Source organism: Leptodactylus fuscus, chromosome 9 (genome assembly GCF_031893055.1).
Source record: "Leptodactylus fuscus isolate aLepFus1 chromosome 9, aLepFus1.hap2, whole genome shotgun sequence".
Taxonomy (NCBI): Eukaryota; Metazoa; Chordata; class Amphibia; order Anura; family Leptodactylidae; genus Leptodactylus; species Leptodactylus fuscus.
Window position 1 is genome coordinate 8,748,233 of NC_134273.1, and position 20,776 is coordinate 8,769,008.

The 20,776-nt window shown below is 42.7% G+C and overlaps 1 protein-coding gene across 2 annotated transcripts in view; it reads left to right on the forward strand.

Annotated features, from left to right (window-relative positions):
* PDE4B (phosphodiesterase 4B) overlaps positions 1-20,776 on the forward strand; it is a 207,520-nt gene that overhangs the window by 14,544 nt on the left and 172,200 nt on the right. The window contains exon 1 of one of the 2 annotated variants that reach the window (XM_075287249.1): positions 8,875-9,603. The exons of the other annotated variant lie outside the window; for it this stretch is intronic. Coding sequence (XP_075143350.1) covers positions 9,365-9,603 — 239 coding nt within the window. The 5' untranslated portion in view covers positions 8,875-9,364. Of the gene's footprint in view, positions 1-8,874; positions 9,604-20,776 lie in introns of those variants that run through there. 2 annotated transcript variants of the gene reach the window in all.

Sequence of the window (20,776 nt, forward strand, 5' to 3'; positions counted from 1 at the left end):
ACGTGGAGCAGAACAATCGATGGAGTTTATCCAAGAAAACACATCCAGTGTGTGCAATGGAGGATGAGCCCTGGTGAGGAGGTGACAAAGCCGTGTACATGGAGTAAAGATACTACAGTGTATTGTGAAAAACAGATCAGGGCGCTTTCTGTGCACCAGACATTTGTAACCTTGTTTTAGAGTTGAGGATCTAGATAAGGAGCGCACAATCTTTTTTTTCGCCGGTACCTTCTCTAGTATCCAGGCTCCCCACTCCCTTGGCATCTCCAGGGCATCCTGTAGTAGTTGCCTTTGTTCTCCCTCCAAGCTTTTCCCATTCATACCGAGCATGTAATGTGCAGGTGATGGGAATGAAGTAGTGTTCGGAAGGGTTCTTTGATGGAAAATGGAAACAGAACTGCAACTTTTTTAACCGTGCATAGGATTGTTCACTGATAAAGTGACTAGCAATCCCTACCGGTGTTCGGCCACATGACCAAAGCAACGGGACTGCTGTGTTGCGCTATAAGGCAATGCTGTCAGGGCTGCTTACACTAGCCAATTACCACTGTCCGCTCACAGGGTTTGGGTACACCACTCCAGGCTCTCTATACATCTGTTGTCTGGTTTCTCCCCAGTAGGTTTTCCTACCTACTCAGGTACCCTTTGACTTCTGGAACTGAGCATGTCAACATCTGGGGTTTTAGCATCCCACCACGCCACTCATCTCGGAACTGACAGAGATCACCATCCTGGAAATATCTGTTCCCAAGAAGTGAATGGAGGGGCCATACTCACACTTATGCCCCATTCACATGGGGATGTTAGCGACTCCCTGCAACCACAAAACCAGGGATCTTTGGTGTTGCACCTGTTAAGCCATTGATCCATTCAGTTAGACACCCCCCATTTTCCAGATTGCTGAAGGTCCCAGACAACTCCCTCCACTTCTGTGGATAGGGAAACCCCTTTAAGACACCTTCACATCCGTCTGCTTTGCTATGGATCAGCACTCTAGGATTATAGGATGTACTTGATGGGCATTCAACTTCATTTAGCCATTTCTGCTGTTACGATGATTCCGATTTTTCTGTATTTTTTTGGCCACTAGGGAGAGCTCAGGAGCTTATTGCAAAGTGTACATTGAACTGAGCTGCACTGTTACCCCCTGGGGCATCTTGTGCCTATAGTCTGTCACTTAGTAGGGAATTTGCTTCTTCATTTTTTCCAACATATAAAGCTAGATTTTATCTATATTATTCATTATTTCAGTGATATTCGTGGTATGCAGAGGTTGAGGCTGTGGTGCATATCCTGCAGATGTCATACATGGGAACATCTCTGACAGCAATGAGACCAGGGGCCGGCCTTGTAGAATAGACTTTGTATCCTCCTGAAACTTCCTCACTTGCTTCAATTATTCCCCATTAAATCTATTCCCGTCTTTTTGCTCCCCAAGGCACAGTCTTTGCGTTCTCCTCTGACCTTCACGGCAAGCTTCTTGGTGGAAAACTCAGATTGTTCCTCACGCGTATCACCGCTTATCCAGCACCGAACGAGCGGTGTAGACAAGTGCAAGACGTCAGAGCAGCTTATTATGTAGTTAGGATGCATGCAGTCTTCTGATTTACCCAGCCGAAGACTTGGAGGCATCGCTCCTATCTGTGCAGACATGATGGTACAGTCCTTGTTTTCTTTGTTGGGACGCGGTGTGGTCCCCTGTAGTGTGCGAGGCGGGTGCCAGCTGTGTACTCACATCTAATGTCCAGACCCGAGCACTGGATTGGAAAACCTTGGATTATGGTTAATGGTGACCATGAATCCATAGAAGGAACCCCCCTATCAGGTATCGGGAGCCCCACAGAAGCCAATACCTAAGGGCCCAATGAGCTGGACCGCCGTCAGTTTCATCCTGAAAACCTAAAACATAAGTAGTGCCATGTATTGCATACGTGATCTAGTTCTTCTTGGGGAGACTTAAATAGTGTGAAAAATAATTAGCACTTAATTAAAACCTTGCTTTCCCATCCCAAACTGATAGACCCCAGAGTATAATAAGTGGAGGATCAGGGGCACCTCTGTGGTGCTCTCATTCATGCCTGGGGTCACCACTGAGGCCTGTGATTGGGCCACAGCAGTCACATGGGCATTCTGAGCACGTGTCATCTGACCACTGAGGCCCAATCACAGGCCTCAGGGATAATCCAGATGAGAACGCCCGACCTATAGCCTGCTGCCCGGGACAGCTGGACAAAACCCAAAATCCTGGCCTATCCTGTATCCTGGATGGTTGGACCGCATGGATTAACCTCTTAATTGCAAATCTGTCATTAATGTCATAGATGCTATAAAAACACAAGCCAGGATGTCAGTGTGAACAAGGACTTGACCTGATACATTGTTGCAAACAATCAGACATTTGTGCTGCAAACATTTGTGATAAGTGTTAGGTCTGCAGGGGTCTTGGGCTCAGAACGTGTCACTGACAGCAAGCAGAGTTCTTGAACATGGTGAGGAATTGGTAAGATTGCAATGATCACATGTCTGTGTGTTTTCCATATTCTATCCCTTTTGTATCTTCTATTAATATGTTGTGCACATGTTATATTATCATTACTAACAATATATAGGCTGCTGCTTTATATGCTCAGTATAGGGGGATATTGTGGGGTGGGGGATCTGCCTTTGTATTCCCAGTCAGCAGAACGTCTAGACATATCCTTGTTTCTGTGGAAGAAGTGCATTCTCTTGTCAGGATACATCTAGTCTAATAGCGCTTGATGTTCTGTCTCCGTATAGATATGGACTGATATATGACGTGACAGTTCAGATCCAATATATAAAGCAAATCTGCTGCTGCGTTTTCATTTTCCAGTTAGACGCTCATTTTCTAATGGACGGGATGTGTAATTTTGTGACCTGAACCTGTTGCCAGCGTGCAAATTTGCAAAATGAGGCATTTGATGCCTCAAGGCTCGGCCACCGCAGGGCTTGTAAATTGGCTGGCTCTTCCTGTCATTAGGGGGACAGATACATTTAGGACTCGGTGTCAAAGCGAAACGTTGCAATTCATTTTGGATGCATTTAATCCAATCCTGTTTGCTCCACACAGGCCGCGCTGTGCATTGACGTAGAAGCTTGATTGATATTTGGGTCTCGTCCAAAAAAAACAGCAGCAGATATGAAGAGATCTTCAAATAGCTCACACTGGTTCATCTATGGGATGTAACCGGCGTGCCATGGAAAAATGTCAGCTGTAAGATAAGCAAATCTTTCAGGGAAGTCAGAGAATCTGAAGCAGATGCTCCCAGTCTAGTAAAGGTCAGCTAAGAAATCTTCCTGCCCAGGGCTCTGTGCGGAGCTGCAGGATCGGGCACCAGTGTCAGCACCAGCTGCAGGGGGTTTGATGAGGGAAGCAATAGGTTTTGCAGAGCCTGGAGCACTGTACATGAAGGGGCCAACTCTTGGGCACTTGTGACACAGGGGACAAGACTTGGGTGACTTGACCCTGCAACCTGCATAACCATCACCCCAGGTATGAATACATTGTTGTCTCCGTCACTTACTTAGTTATAAGGGCTCAGAATGGCAGGTTCTTCTCGGACTGAATGAGGTGGCCCCTGTGCCCCACCAACCACCATGTCCCTGTCTTACTTTTCCAGGCATAGTGCAGTACATTTGGTTTTAGCTGTGACCTATGGGTAGCTGTAGGGGTCATAGTGGTCGCAGCTGTGACTGGGTACATTTCTCTGATCTCCTTTGATGGCCGGCAATCTGAGCATGGTAGATTTGTGTCCCCCCCCCCCCCCCAGCCCTCTGGTGCACTGGAGTGGGAAAATTTATGATACACAGCCTTCTACTGTCAGAAAGGAGATTTGCCTCAATAGCAAAAATTGCAGATGGTTGACAACATCTAGTCAAGGAGGGATTCAGTGAGGAAGGCTGTGGCATAAAAGGGGACACTGTTACTATGTGGGGGCATCGACAGGGGATGGAAATGATGGGAAGCTTGTTTGTGCAGACATGTTGTAAAGGAATCTTAATGGTGGTCTGGGCTAGATGGAGAAGGAAAGGGAAATGTAAATGCTGCTAAAATGTTTGAATGGAAGGAGAGGATGGTTGTGAGAAGAAAGTGCATCAGGGCCATGAGGCTTTTATTACACCCCTGGCTGTGACTGATGGCGTAAATCACTGCACCTCATCTTCAGCCGAATGGGACTGAGCTGTAATATTAAAGAAAGCCACAACCAAATATACAGCACTGTGCTTGGGAAACTAGGAATAAGACATGGTGCTTCATTCAGCTGATCAGCAGAGGTGCTGGGAGTCAAGTAGGAGGCTGGCAGCCCAGGTTTATGGTCAGATAAATGGATGGAAAGGTTGTCTATCGCACTGCAAGGAAAGTGAGTAGTTGTAGAGAGATTCCTCCAGAACCATCAGCTGATCCGGATGGGACGAGGACTTTATTCTGACACGTCCTTCGTATTACATATACATGGCACCCTGTGATCTGAGTGGCCTGTACATGGCATCGGGACCCTCTCCATCCATTGTGTAATCCAGCTGGATGAATTGGGGTCCTCAACAAACTCTTCCACTTTCTTATAATGACCCAAAGACCTTAAGAAGACCAGAAACCCATCGGCCTCGGCTTCAGAAACTTCCTTTGGAGTTCTTCAATCTGTACGCTTTCAGAGTCTCACCGTCCCGAGGGGATAAACCTTTTAAGGTTCCTTTCCTAGTCCGCTGGTTTATGTTGCCTCCGTTGACTTCACTTTTGGCTGGTTGATGTTTACTAGAGGAGCCCGGTACTCAATGTCTGTCTGCTTGGGGCGAGCACTTTCAGTAATGTAGTTTTATTGTATTTTTTTTGGCAGACTCGGAGTTGGGGGGGGGGGGATTCTTCATGTAGACGAAACCATAAAGATGGAGCCTTTTTGACTGAAACAGTACTATAGAGTTTGCCAAGTGATATTACGGGGCCTCTCGGAGGTAAAACCTCCACACAAGCCTTGCATTAGCGTCTTTATTGCAGGCCCAGAGTTGTACCGGGGCCTTACAAGACATCTTTTTCCTATATTGATACTAATATTAGGATAACTTTACATCTTAATATCTTGGCGATGCAGAGTGACATTGTAGAGACCTGTAGGGTCAGACTGACATGGAAAGACTCCATTTCCTTAATTTTCCTGTTCCAGATATTGCTAAATATTAAAAAAAAGCTTTTTTCCCTTAATCCCAATGCTGCCTGGAAATCTCCTGATCCATCTTATTAGTATTCTGTTCAGCTTATTCTAAATCATTTTAGGATTTCTCTCTAGGTAATAATATAGGCCTAATGCACACCAGCGAATCATATACATGAAGCCTGTATGGCGGAACATATCCATGGAGCCTGTATGGCGGCACATCCTTTGTGTTTGGTCTTCTCCCCACTTTCAAGATCTCTGGTTGCGATCAGTGAATGGAAGCCGTTTAGGCTGACCTAGTTGCACAGTTCGTTACAATGTATCAGAGCAGTATTCTGTAACAAGCCGTGCATGTGCATCAGGTTTTGACGCTCGGGATGAAGATGGGAATGTTCCTATTCACAGACCACGAGCTCAGTCCTAGCATGTAGTAGCGTTTCCTTGTCTGTGCCATCTCCAGTGTGTCATAGGCCATACCGTACAAAGAGAATTATTTTTATCCGGACGTTTAATGGAAAAATCTCATCTCTGATTTATTTATCAGCAGGATTTTCCATGGGAGCCGCCATCTCTGCAGGTCAGCCCGGATCATAGTAAAATTCCCACAAATAAACACAACCTCATTCTCACAGCACCACTTCCTGGACATGATGATCACAGCTGCAGCTTTGTGCCTTTGTACCAGTTATACAGGGACACACCCCTTTGACAAAGTGAATGGTAACATCCAGTTGTCAATTTATACGTAAATTTCTCAGGAGGAATAACAGAGGAAAGACACAATATAGAGTTACTTCATGAGGAATACAGTCCATGTGTTCTCTGCAGCTGTTGGTGTCTGATAGGCCATGAAAACCTTAATTCCAGTCCACCCCTTTAATTTCTATATTTTGTGCCCCTTTAAAGAGTGTCTCCAATAATGTAAATATCATCAACTAATATACAGTATATCTTATGAAATATAATGCTTCTTTCTCCATTCATCACGCTGCTTTCCACCTTAAACTATTCACTATTCTCTCTCTCCCTTACTCCTCCGGAAGTCTCCCTCCTCCCATGCCCCCTCTCCATAGACATCTATGGGGCAAACCCTATGCCGAGCTGAAGATGGTTCTATAAGCAGCTTAAGGTGAAAAGCATCATCATAAATGGAGAAAGAAGCATTTTTCTTCAATACAATGTATTACAAAGTTTCTGATATTTGCCTGTACTATTCATTTATGAAACATTTTGGTACGCATTTGGTACATATTAAAGGGATCCTATCAGTCAAACACAATTTTTTTGTAGGTACCACGTCGGAATAGCCTTAAGAAAGGCTATTCATCTCCTACCTTTCGTTGTCTTCTCCGCGCCGCCGTTCGCCGACAATCCCGGTTCACGTCGGTGCGTAAATGATTTCTTTCGCAGCACTGGGGGCGTCCCCAATGCTGCGAGAGAACTCTCTCCAGCGCCACCTCCTCTTCAGCAGCTTCATCTTCAGCCTCTTCTTCCGGCGGTGGCTTGTAGCTTCTAGGCCTCAGGCCTTGGGCAGAGCAGACTGCGCATGCCCTCAGGCCACAAGAAAATGGCCGCTTAGAATACTGTGCAAGCTGCCATTTTCTGTGGGCATGTGCAGTCTGCTCTTTCCAAGGCCCTAGGCCTAGAAGTTACAAGCCATTGCTGGAACAAGAGGCTGAAGATGACACTGCTGAAGTAGAGAAGGCGGTGCTGGAGAGAGTTCTCTCGCAGCATTGGAGCCGCCCCCAGTGCTGTCTGAGTGCTGGGGCCCGCCCCCAGTGCTGCGAAAGAACTCATTTACATACCGACAAGAACCGGGATTGTAAGCGAGTGGTGGCGTGGTGAAGACGACGAAAGGTAGGAGACGAATAACCTTTCTTAAGACTATTCCGATGTAGTACCTACAAAAAATTGTGTCTGACTGATAGGATCCCTTTAAGCAGTAAGTGTTTAATTTAAGCAGTAAGTTTATATTTTTATTGAACATGGCGGGGGTCTTGCTGTCACCTCACTTATCGTAGGGTTCCTGATATGTTTTGGTGGAGGTTTCCTGTAGTGCACTTGTCTGAGACCGTTGCTGTGCCCCATTGTATACATGGTATTGATCTGGAGCTCTGTGGGTGAATACCTGTGTATTAGAGGCCTTGTATCTGATCAGCCGCAGTGTGAGCAGGTTGTAGTGTAACATGTCTGGAGGATTTCAGGTACTTTGTAGCCTAATGTATATTCTGTAGACCTTGATGCGGAGTCCTTACTGTAGTCTGCTGACCTCTCGGGAGGAGATGTCCTTTATGTAATGAATGTGATTGATTTTCAATGAACTGCGGAGCGATGGCGGACACTGGGGTAATATATAGCAAATCCTACTAAAAAGATAATCTATACTCCGCATTTAGAGCAAATTACTATATCCATTATGGAGCAAGAATCTTTTTACATCTAAGTAGTCGTTATTGTCGTCTGACCGGGCGAGGGCTACACAGAGACTTTGGTTGCCACATACGGTGCGGGCCAGAGATCAGACATTGCACTGACTTCCCTACAAGTAATGTAAGTGAGTGCCGTCATGTTGTAACTAACAAACTGCTACAATGCGACAGCCGCAGGAAACGGAACTTGATGGACTTCTTGCAACTACCATGTTACAACTCTGCATGGATTTCCTCATCGAATCCTGAACATGTGAACAAGGTCATAATTTTGTGAATATAGGCTTTCACACATTGCAGCTGTATCACACCACTTGCAACTAAAATTGTGATTTTTTTTTTTAATTATTTTTTTTTTTCTTTCTTTTTTTTTTTTCTTCACCTCACATGCCATCCAGGAACACACAAGGCAAGCTCGCCATGCGGACTCCCCAGCTGCTAAACGTGTAGTGTAGGGGTAGGGAACCTTCGACTCCAAAGCTATTGTGAAACTACAACTCCCAACATGCTCCATTCACTTCCATGGGAGTTCCAAGAACAGCAGAACAAGTATGCATGTTGGGAGTTGTAGTTTTCCAACAGCTGGAGAGCCGAAGGTTCCCTACCCCTGGTGTAGTGGATGGGACTTAAACAAAATCTGCAGCACAAACTCGCATTGCTGGTTTGGAACATGCAGCCGTATCCTATATAGCTGTGAAAGCCAGGCCGGCCGTCTGGGAATCATGGCTGTAGACCATGGCAGAAATAAAAAAAAACAAACCTCCAATTTCTGCAGTGGACAGGTTTGCTGCAGAAATCCTACAGTAGACTCAATGGGTTTACAACATTAGAAAAACATGGCTGTTTTTTTTCCCTAAAACAGTGCCACGCCTGCCCATGGGTTGTGCCTGGTACGATGATGCAGTGCCACATATAACCTGAGCACAGGTGCAGCGCTGTTTTTATATATAAAAAAAAAACCTCATGTTTTTCTAATCCCTTTAAGCACCATGATGAATTCCCTCCACCCATTGCTATGAGCATGCAGCCCTCACTCTCCAGTCCTGCACCCCCCCATTCACTGACAGCTATCGCCTGCTGTTTTTATCTGTTTTCCTGTATAACATGACAGCAGTAATATCATCCAGCTAATGCAAAACTTCTGAGCAGAGCACACATGAGGCGAGCGAGCAACAGCCAGGCTGTCAGAGGTCTGCCATCCAATAAGCGAGCGTTAGGTGGAGCCAGCGTTGTTTGGATTCAGCATCTCGGCAAGGAATTCTGAATGAAGATCATTTTCTATCCAAGGAATCTGGCCAGTCAAGCGGATGGCTCTGAAGGACGTCGTATAAGAGAAGGTTCACATATTTTTTTCTTTTTTTTTCTTCCCCTCTTGCACAATTCTAGAGGCTTCTTACAGTTTCCTTTTCTTCTGAGGACAATGTATTGGTAAACAAGGATGGATGAGGGGTTTCTATCAATACTGCACGAGCGGCTGCGTTCAGCTGAATGAATCTTGTAGCCTGCAGACAACCCTCATTCACGACAGGCTGAGAGGGGACCTGACACTTCAGAAGAAGGAAATCCACCACCATTTGGTTCTTCTTCCATGATCTGGTACCCAAGTCCTTTGGAGTCGTGATCCAGCAATAGTTTATTATCCTGCCACCACCTCTACTGGCACCCATTCATTCCATCCCATTGCCACCACCACCCTGCCCTCTCCAGATTTACTTTGGTGATATTATGTTTGTAGGGCAGGGGATCTGAGCCAACGTCTAAGATATGACATCTAAGGAATCTTCCAACGAGCTCTCCACTCCAGATACCGACGTCTACATCAGGACTTTCAAGGAACACATGCACTTGGAGCTTGAACTTCCCAGACATTCTGGGAAAAGGACAACCACATCCCCCAAAATTTCCCCGCGCAGTTCTCCAAGGAACTCTCCATGCTTTTTCAGAAAGTTGCTGGTCAATAAGAGCATCCGCCAGCGGCGACGATTCACGGTAGCACATACATGGTAAGAAGAGGTTTATCTGCTTACAACATGGCATTCCTTCTCCTTACTTTTTATGACTTATGGGACACTTCTATACATATGTAGTAGAGCCGAGTTAGTCATTAGGTTCAGCTCGTCGCCATATCTTAGAGCGCCGTTTGTAGTTTTACATAGGACTGCAAGAAACCCTTAGAGGGTGTTACCACAATCCACCATAGAGTTAACGTGACAAATTCAGCTCTGCTACATGTATAGATTAGATATTTCATCTCTGCGGCTTCGTGAACTGTTTTCAGTTTTTACAGGCCGGACTTGGGCCATTTGGGTGGTACGATAATAAATTCCAGTGTCTTTCGGATGACAGCCGCCTCCATTACCCTGATTAATACTCTTCACTAGATGTCCGACTATTCACAAAGGATCCTACGGGGGTTATTAAGTATTCGTTTTGGGATGGTCATTGTAGGGTATTGTATTTTTTTTAATGACTTACAACATCGATGACCTGTGAAATGACAACAAAAATTATTACTATTATTCTTACAATCCAGACCCATTAAGGGCGAGAAAACCCAGGAGCTGAATATAGATGACAATGTACCGACTTGGGAGGAGTCCGAAATTCAACAAATGTCAATATGTTTGTCCTCCTATTATCTGCTTCAGCCAGACACGGAGGAGCAGGGAGTCAATTCTGCCTGCAAGATGCTGATAGCGCGCTTGTTGATAGTGTACAGGAGTGTAATACAATGTATGAGAAGAAGGGGATTGGGAGTTCTGGGATAAGACATCTTCCGTCGTCGCTATCTATGACCTTATGTCAAGGTTAAAGTGGAACCCAGCCATTGGGCTGCCAGAGGTCCATACCTGTCAATGCCAAGGGCCAGTTGAGCATGGGATGTGGTTGGCGAATTGTAAACTAGTTGCTTTTGCGTCTGCATCACATAAGAACAATGATGGGAGTGATTGTAGTTGGGGTTAGATGGGCAAATGTTATCTATGACCGAAAGTGCCCCTGACCGTTGCTCAGCACCACAACCCTACAAATCTAGGGTCACACTAATGTGATCCTGTGCCTTGCCATGTCAGGCTGGCTCAGTATTGTCCCATGGACCAGAACTAAAGCATCAGGTCTGCTTTCCAAATGTCAAATATATCTGGGAATAACAAAAGTGAAGACGCCTCTAGGGATAAGTCAAGACATTCTCTGACATATTGTGAGAGGACAGTGCTGAGGATCCCTGGGGGGGCGGGGGGGAGGTGGGGTCACTGTATTCTAAAACTATAGGGTGGCTTCATGGAGATTTCCACCACTCCGAATAGTCAATTCTGTGCTAATGAGTTCAAGATTATTTACAAGATGATTCTAAGTGGGCACAGAAAGGGTTAACTAGTGCATGGTAACAGGACATTATATAATACCCCCCACCACCACCACCACATTATTGGGTCTGGCTTGACGTCTGGGGATTCAGAAGATACCTGGTGTGAGGATAGCTCTGGAGTTTGGGGCGGTCTCAGGGGTGTCCTTGGCGTCAACAAGGTTATAGCCAGCGGGCAACGTGTATAGCGGTCTTGTTGCAGGTGTATCTCAGCTACTTGGCTATAGTTAGGTATCAGTATTATACACAGAGAGGATTGTGGGATTGGTTTGGCAGTAATGGCTGTTAGAAGTAAGGTCTGTATTGGTTGTAACCTGAAATATATATATATATTTTTTTTAAATATTAAATATGAAAGCAAAACGTTGGGAGTTTATCACTTGTGAACCAGTTTTCCAATCCAAGTATAAAAGATGGAGGCCCAGGGATGTGTGGAAATACAACAAACCCTTATACTCCCCTTCCCTCATCTGGACATCCTTGCAGCTTCCTCTGGGTCCCCTCTCAGCCTCCTGGGTGACTTCACACACCCCGGGGTCACTGCTGAGGCCTGTGATTGGGCATCAGTGATCAAATGGGGCACAACAATGGCATGACACTTACATTAAATTCTCATGATGTCGGTGAGCCCCAATGACAGACCAGAAAGTATAATAATTTCTCTGACCGTTTATGACAATCTACTTCAAACCGAAATAAATCCTTGGGCCAAACCCAAAACTAAAGTGATCTTCAGAGGTTCACCCATCCATACTGATAAATAAGATCACAGAAGTATAGCACTGGCATATAGGATCCCTAGAAGTCTGATAATGACATATAGGATCCCCAGAAGGATTGGTAATATAGGATCCCAGATGTATGATAAGAACATAAAGGATACCTAGAGGAATGATAATGACATAGAAGTTCCCAGAAGTATGATATTGTCATACAGGATTCCCAGAAGTATTATGAGGACATACAGTGTTTACCAAAAGTATTGGCACCTCTGCAATTCTGTCAGATAATACTCCGTTTTTTCCAGAAAATGATTGCAATCACAAATTCTTTGGTATTATCTTCATTTAATTTGTCTTCAATGGAAAACCACAAAAATAATTGTCAAAAAGCCAAATTGGATATAATTCCAGACCAAACATAAAAAGGGGGTGGACAAAAGTATTGGCACTGTTTGAACAATCATGTGATGCTACTCTAATTTATGTAATTAACAGCACCTGTTACTTACCTGAGGCACCTAACAGGTGGTGGCAATAACTAAATCACACTTGCAGCCAGTTGAAATGGATTAAAGTTGACTCCACCTCTGTCCTGTGTCCTTGTGTGACCACATTGAGCATGGAGAAAAGAAAGAAGACCAAAGAACTGTCTGAGAACTTGAGAAGCAAAATTGTGAGGAAGCCTGAGCAATCTCAAGGCTACAAGTCCATCTCCAAAGACCTGAATGTTCCTGTGTCTACCATGCGCAGTGTCATCAAGAAGTGTAAAGCCCATGGCCCTGTGGCTAACCTCCCTAGATGTGGACGCAAAAGAAATATTGGCGAGAGATTTCACCGCAAGATTGTGCGGATGGCGGATAAAGAACCTCGACTAACATCCAAACAAGTCCAAGCTGCCCTGCAGTCCGAGGGTACAACAGTGTCAGCCCGTACTATCCAGCGTCAGCGTCTGAATGAGAAGGGACTGTATGGTAGGAGACCCAGGAAGACCCCACTTCTTACCCAGAGACATAAAAAGCCAGGCTGGAGTTTGCCAAAACTTACCTGAGAAAGCCAAAACCGTTCTGGAAGAATGTTCTCTGGTCAGAGGAGACAAAAGTAAGAAAAGGCCTCAACATAGAGATTACAGGAAAAAAGAGGCGTTCAAAGAGAAGAAGACGCCCCCTACAGTCAGACATGGCGGAGGTCCCTGATGGTTTGGGGTTGCTTTGCTGAAGATATTAATACCAAAGAGTTTGTGCTTGCAATCATTTTCTGGAAGAACACGAGTATTATCTGACAGAATTGCAGGGGTGCCAATACTTTTGGCCAACACTGTAGGATCCTCAGAAGTATAAGACTGATATATAGGATCCATAGATGTATGACACCGACCTATAGGATCACTAGAAGTATGATAATGACATACAGATTCCTCATTAGTACAACATTGATATATAGGGCCCCTGAATTATGAGATGTAGCATCATTGACATACTGTAAAGACAAAGCCCTACAGGCAAAGCACTGACTTATAGGATCACCAGAATGCCACATGACAGATAACAGATAAGATGCCATCACAACCACAATCTGACCATTAGATAAGATCCCCAGAAGAATGGCATAGGATATACAATCCCAAAGGAATGACAGTGATGTATGGGATCATTAAAAGAATGGTATCCTGACACATTGGCATATAAGATTCTCCGAAGTGTAAGACGCTGATACACAAGATTCCAGGAGTAATACTGACATACACGGGATCCCCGGAGGAAACACACTGACATACATAGGGTGCCCAGCGTCCCTATAACTCACTGACACATTCTTAAAATATTGACACGCTCAGACTTGGGATCCAATAATTTTGGGAAGTGTCTGTAGAAATGGGTGTGGCTATGGTGTTGTTAAAGGGAGTCTACCACCACCGAAATGGCTTCTACACCCCTTATATGCTGGTGCAGGGGCGGTTATGGTGAATATTCCCTTTTGTGTCACAATGTTTTGCAAATGAACAAGTGCACCCATGGTATAGTCGCCCCCGCCATGTGTGGTCACTGCACATCTTTGTTAGGGGGTGACAATGGGGAATTGCAGGTGCCATGTTCGGTGCGGCCACACCCCAGGGATTAAAGATTTTTTTTTTCGGCAACAAGATTGTATTTTAACACAAAGGTCTATCCCCTATATCTGCAGGGAAGGGGTTTACAAGCTATTTTGGTGATGGCAGACCCCCTATAAACATGCTATTGATGACTCTTCCTGTTAGTTTTGCATCTGCTACACCCTTCTTAGATCAGGGGTGAGTTTTGCATCTGAAAATGAAGACTGTTACTTTGGATTTCAGAGCGTGACGGTTACCGACCTGCATATACATGTATCCTGGGCTTATAATATCTTAAAGGGGACGGAGCACCAACGGCAGACCATTGACGTCCAGATAAGCCGTCCCTTGACAACAGTCTCCATGGTGCAGTCGGAGTCTTTATCTTTCCGCTGTCACTAGCCCGGCTTGCTGTCAGCTGCTGAAGGCTAATTGCAGTTCAGGATGGAAGGTGGAGGCTCCCATAGTGGCGAGGAGGCCAACGACTGCTATAGTCCTGCCCTTATTTCATCTATTCCCCAAGTAAACGCCAATCTCCTTGGCTCCTTCTGTTAGATGTACAAGAATGGATTTACAGATGCAGCAGAGATGAGTTTGCAAAATTTCGCCCATTCCTTTTATCCATAGGACTGCAATTTGTGGACTGCACGCTTTAGAACATCAAAGCTATCTTCCAGAACAGCACCTCCCCTGTCCACAGGTTGTGTATGATATTGCAGCTCGGCTCCATTTACTTCAATGGCCTTGCAGCACCAGATACATTTGTGGTTACACCCGACCTTTCCTGCCCATCATGTAAATTGTAAGTGGGGAGGTGGCAGGAGGTTGCTACCATTAGTTGTGGAGGTCTCCTCCTTGAACTTTTTGCAAGAGTTGGCAATTATGGGTTAAATCAAGTCTGCTCAGAAAGTTGCTGCAAAACTAGATTGCAAAACTATACCAAGTATTTCGACGAAGAGGAGGAGGGTGTTTCTATGATCAATAAGGTTAGGGGCCACTTCAAAGAGGTTTGTAAAGATGGGAGGGGTCTCTCTGCAAGATAACCAAGTTCATAAGAGGTGGGTTCACACATGGCAGATTTTGTTGCAGAAACTTCTACGTCTAAGAATCGATTTCATTCCTTCAATTACATTGTTGTAGCAAGAAGTGCAAGGATTTCTGTAAACTCCATTCAGATGAGGCGACAATCACAGAAATCTCTGCTGCCTGTGAATCCAGCCTAAGACATAATAAAGAATAGGAGAAGCGCTACCTGAGTGTCTATAGATGATAGGATCGGAAATTACCGACTTGGGCAGGGTAAATGCATTAGCTGTATGCAGCTCTGATGCTGAGTCAATGTACTTGCATCCGGCAAATTGGGGATGATTTATGAAAACTATTAGAGAGAGAATAGTTCCCATCTGCCATCTTGTAAAGTAGGTTAGAACATAAAAGCGGTGACCTCACAGATTACAGCCGCCAGCTCCTCCACATTATCTGTGCTCTGGTTTTCAGAAATCTGTCCCATTACTCTCTGCTATATGCTGAGAAATAGATAGTTTTAGGAAGGTGTATTACCGACATACATATATCAATTCTGTATAAAACACTGATCTATGCTACAGTGATCTTTCACTAAAGTTGATTTTATAATCCATTGGTATCCAAAACTGCATTCACAATTCTGTAGGCTTCTGAGTTTGGGATAACATTAGGGGGGTTATAGTATATGTAGAGAGCATGCTCTATGTTCTTTATGTATATAAGCATATAACTACTATAATACTGCTCCTATGTACAAGAATATAACTACTATAATACTACTCCTATGTACAAGAATATAACTACTATAATACTGCCCCCTATGTACAAGAATATAACTACTATAATACTGCTCCTATGTACAAGAATAAAACTACTATAATACTACTCCTATGTACAAGAATATAACTACTATAATACTACTCCTATGTACAAGAATATAACTACTATAATACTACTCCTATGTAAAAGAATATAACTACTATAATACTGCTCCTATGTACAAGAATATAACTACTATAATACTACTCCTATGTAAAAGAATATAACTACTATAATACTGTCCCCTATGTACAAGAATATAACTACTATAATACTGCTCCTATGTACAAGAATATAACTACTATAATACTACCTCCTATGTACAAGAATATAACTACTATAATACTACTCCTATGTACAAGAATATAACTACTATAATACTACTCCTATGTACAAGAATATAACTACTATAATACTGCCTCCTATGTACAAGAATATAACTACTATAATACTACTCCTATGTACAAGACTGTAACTACTATAATACTGCCCCCAACAGGACTGTATGTAGAATGACATGTATTCTTCTATAGTGAATCACATACCTATTACAGCAGAGAAAGTGTTAAACTATTGAAACCATAAAGAAAATAAGTAGGTCGGTTCCTGGTAACGTTCTACTATCAGGATGTTGCGTACATACATATCTGCGCTGCAGAAACACAACCGTGGTGTGTCCAGGAGACCGGCAGATAATGAATACAGTTACATTGTCACCAGTGACATATATAAGACACGTATGGACCCCCGCCCATCCCCATTACATTTCTTTTCCCAGCAACCTGACATAAGTGGACACATATAGCGATATGAAGGGCCCGGTTTGTGGGCAGTGCCGCTTTCCGCTCTCTACTCCATTGATTTTTCTTTTACATGTCGCATTTGCTGACATTTCAGAGAGTGTAAGAATAGCCTGCAGCTACTGTCCGCATGTCCATGGTTTCTACAGGCCTGGAATAATCATCTCTGGCAACTCAGGGATGAATTTCCACAGCCTTTTTTTTTTTTGTATGTGATTTGCTAGAAACAGCTGTGAACTGTACATGTTACAATATTACCAGAGAGAGGAATAATACTGCAGAAGAAAAGACAAAAATTGTCACGTGCTATTAATATATTCGGAATAGGCGATTATTAAAGGAAATGTCTGGAGGACCCTACATGTCTGCGAATTATATGGATAGCTTATGGATTGAAAGATGTAATACTTTTTCTGCCATAGGGTGGCGCTGCAGGGAAGTTGAACACTTCCTGTCAAGTGTCCTTACCAGATGATGACTGATTTATGGTGGTCCGAAGAGTTCGGACACCCTTTCTTCTAATATCAGTGGGCCTCATAAAAGGACTTGGAAACCTATGCCACCAGTTCATGTATAATCTTAACAAGGACTTGGCTTTCACAATGGAGACACAATGGGCATCAGCGAATAGCTGACTTTGCTGCAGCTAATATAAGTTTCTATCGTACCCCAAGTGCTTTATTCAGGTAATACTGATCAGCTCTTCTCAGTAGTGTCCTCAATGGTGCTCCTGCTGCCTGTGAGTGAGTTAGAGAGGGTCAAAGAGCAGAATCTTCTGTTTCCTCCTTGTGTTGGGTGACATGATAGCAGTTAGTCTATACCCACCAGCTCAGGGAAAACTGAGACTTAGGGGAAAACTGGGAATAAATGCAGTATACAAGTCCTATAATGGCCAGAAATGGTTTTACCCCGATGTACGCACACGGCCTCCTTTCTTGTGTATGTCATTTCCACCAGAGCCAAGAAGAATAAATTAGAGGAAGGGGTAAAGAATAGGATCAGATAGATAATAATCTAACCCACCAGGCAGGGGCAATTTAGACTGGTTTATCAATAATCTATGCCCAGCTTAATATCCCTACTGCTGGGGACATCTTGTGCCCCTAACCCAAGCTTTATATTTATATGTCACATGCTTTTTTTTTTTTTTATATCTAACTACTGACTTTTGCAACCAATAACAATATCCCAGAGGTTTAACACATGCAAAATAAGAAACATGAAAAAATGGAGAATTCAATGTGACTACTGCTCAGGGAAGTGCCCTCTATAAACAGCGCTATTCAGATCTGACATTAATGATTCTGTAGGCAAAATGGTGCTAAACTGGGGTCTATTATACTGCTCACAAACGGAACAGGAAGCTATTTGTGAATGAGATTTACCAGGCGTAATAAACCACTTCCATTAGGACTTCTGTTGATCTTAACAGATGCAACACCTTAACACATAACATCTCAGAGAATACAGCTGCAGAGAATCATTCATCCTGAAACTGTACTTATAATTATATTTCTCCGTTAATGAATAAAGGGGTTGTACAAGATTGGGAAACATCACTGCCACTTATGTATAAGAATAGAACTATGATGACACTGCTCCTTATGTACAAGAATATAACTACTATAATACTACTCCTATGTACAAGAATATAACTGCTATAATACTACTCCTATGTACAAGAATATAACTACTATAATACTACTCCTATGTACAAGAATATAACTACTATAATACTACTCCTATGTACAAGAATATAACTACTATAATACTACTCCTATGTACAAGAATATAACTACTATAATACTGCTCCTATGTACAAGAATATAACTACTATAATACTGCTCCTATGTACAAGAATATAACTACTATAATACTACCTCCTATGTACAAGAATATAACTACTATAATACTGCTCCTATGTACAAGAATATAACTACTATAATACTACCTCCTATGTACAAGAATATAACTACTATAATACTACTCCGATGTATAATAATATAACTACTATAATACTACTCCTATGTACAAGAATATAACTACTACAATACAACTCCCATGTACAAGAATATAACTACTATAATACTACTCCTATGTACAAGAATATAACTACTATAATACTACCTCCTATGTACAAGATCATAACTACTATAATACTGCTCCTATGTACAAGAATATAACTACTATAATACCGCTCCTATGTACAAGAATATAACTACTATAATACTGCTCCTATGTACAAGAATATAACTACTATAATACTACCTCCTATGTACAAGATTATAACTACTATAATACTGCTCCTATGTACAAGAATATAACTACTATAATACTACTCCTATGTACAAGAATATAACTACTATAATACTACCTCCTATGTACAAGAATATAACTACTATAATACTACTCCTATGTACAAGAATATAACTACTATAATACTACCTCCTATGTACAAGAATATAACTACTATAATACTACCTCCTATGTACAAGAATATAACTACTATAATACTACCTCCTATGTACAAGAATATAACTACTATAATACTGCTCCTATGTACAAGAATATAACTACTATAATACTGCTCCTATGTACAAGAATATAACTACTATAATACTGCTCCTATGTACAAGAATATAACTACTATAATACTGCTCCTATGTACAAGAATATAACTACTATAATACTACTCTTATGTACAAGAATATAACTACTATAATACTACCTCCTATGTACAAGAATATAACTACTATAATACTACCTCCTATGTACAAGAATATAACTACTATAATACTACCTCCTATGTACAAGAATATAACTACTATAATACTACCTCCTATGTACAAGAATATAACTACTATAATACTGCTCCTATGTACAAGAATATACAATGACTATAAATCTGCCTAGTGTTGCTGCCGTTACAATCTAATGATAATCTGGCTATGGATTTTAAGCAATGTGTCAGACCAGCAATGGGTATTTTTGGGAAACCCCTTTAAAATTTCCGTTCTGTGTACATTGAACATGATACCTCTGTAATATAATATAATATGTATAAAATCTGACAACTGATAAGGGTAGTCTGTCAGATTTCCTTCCATTGTGTGTGGGTTGTCAGATTCGGGCGCGCTGTTTTAAGTAGCTCCCTATAATTTGTCTTGCCGCCCTGTCATAACCTTTGTCGGGCCCGGTGACACCTGTCAGTCAGGACGTGCCAGCGCTGCGCTGATTACTCCATTGTGAACAAGCATTAATTCTTTTGTGGTTAGCATGGAAACAAGACCCGGCGCGGCGAATTCCCTTCCAGCCGTAATGTTGTTCTCAGTGTTGTTCATACAGAGATTTGTTCCTTCTCGCCAGGTTTCCGAAATTCATATGGGGATCTCTCTGTGAATAAAGGTAAAATAAGAAACGCGTTGGGTTATTTTTTTTCTTTTCTTTTGGTATTTCATGACGAGCTTGCAAACCTCTCCAGCCAGAAGAAATAATCTTTTCATGTTTTCTCCATTGTTTTTGGAGTTTACAGGCAATTTCCTCATATTTGTGTTTATTTTTGCCTAATGAAGTATAGCTGCCAACACTCTGCAGAAGATACATTTGCATGGGGAATATGATGCGGCTTCCTTAGCACCAGCTTGTGGTAACACATGGGTTGTATACAGAGCAGCCGCTATGCTGTCATTAGTAGCAGGGGTTCAGAATTATGTGGGGCGATAAACCATGAGCACATCTTATGTCTCATTCTATAAAGTGAGACTGCAGGCAAAAGCTGTCAGATATTGCTCAAAGTAGAAGCACGCACCCCAGAAGTCAAAGGAAGGCAAAATGCAACTGAGGGCCCCTATAAATAAACAATGTGTGGATACAATACCACCAGTAGGGTACTGAAGAGGTTTAGGAGTTCAAGGGTAGTGAAGGGGCTACTGGGGACATACCTGGTGTTAGTAACATGCCGGATGGTCTATTGTAGAGTAAGGGGTTTATAGTAATATCCCTGGTGGTCTGGGGGGTAGTGAACGGATTACTAATAACATTTGTAGTGCTGTAGGGTAGAGGATAAGTTTGATTTCATTCCTGGTGTTTGAGTTTTCAAGCGGTTAATGGAAACACCACTGGTGGTCTAGGGTATTAAAAAGGTTAACGGCACTATACTATCGCTGGTGCTCTAGAATAGTGAAGTGGTTTTTGGTTGCATTCCTGGTGTTCTAGGGTAGCGAAAGGGTTAATTTTACCATCCCTAGTTGTGTAGGGTAGTCAAGAAGTTTATGATTACATCCCTGGTGTTCTAAAGTAGTGAAGGGCTTAATAACAACACCCCTGGTGGTCTAAGGTATTGAAGAGGTTAACGGT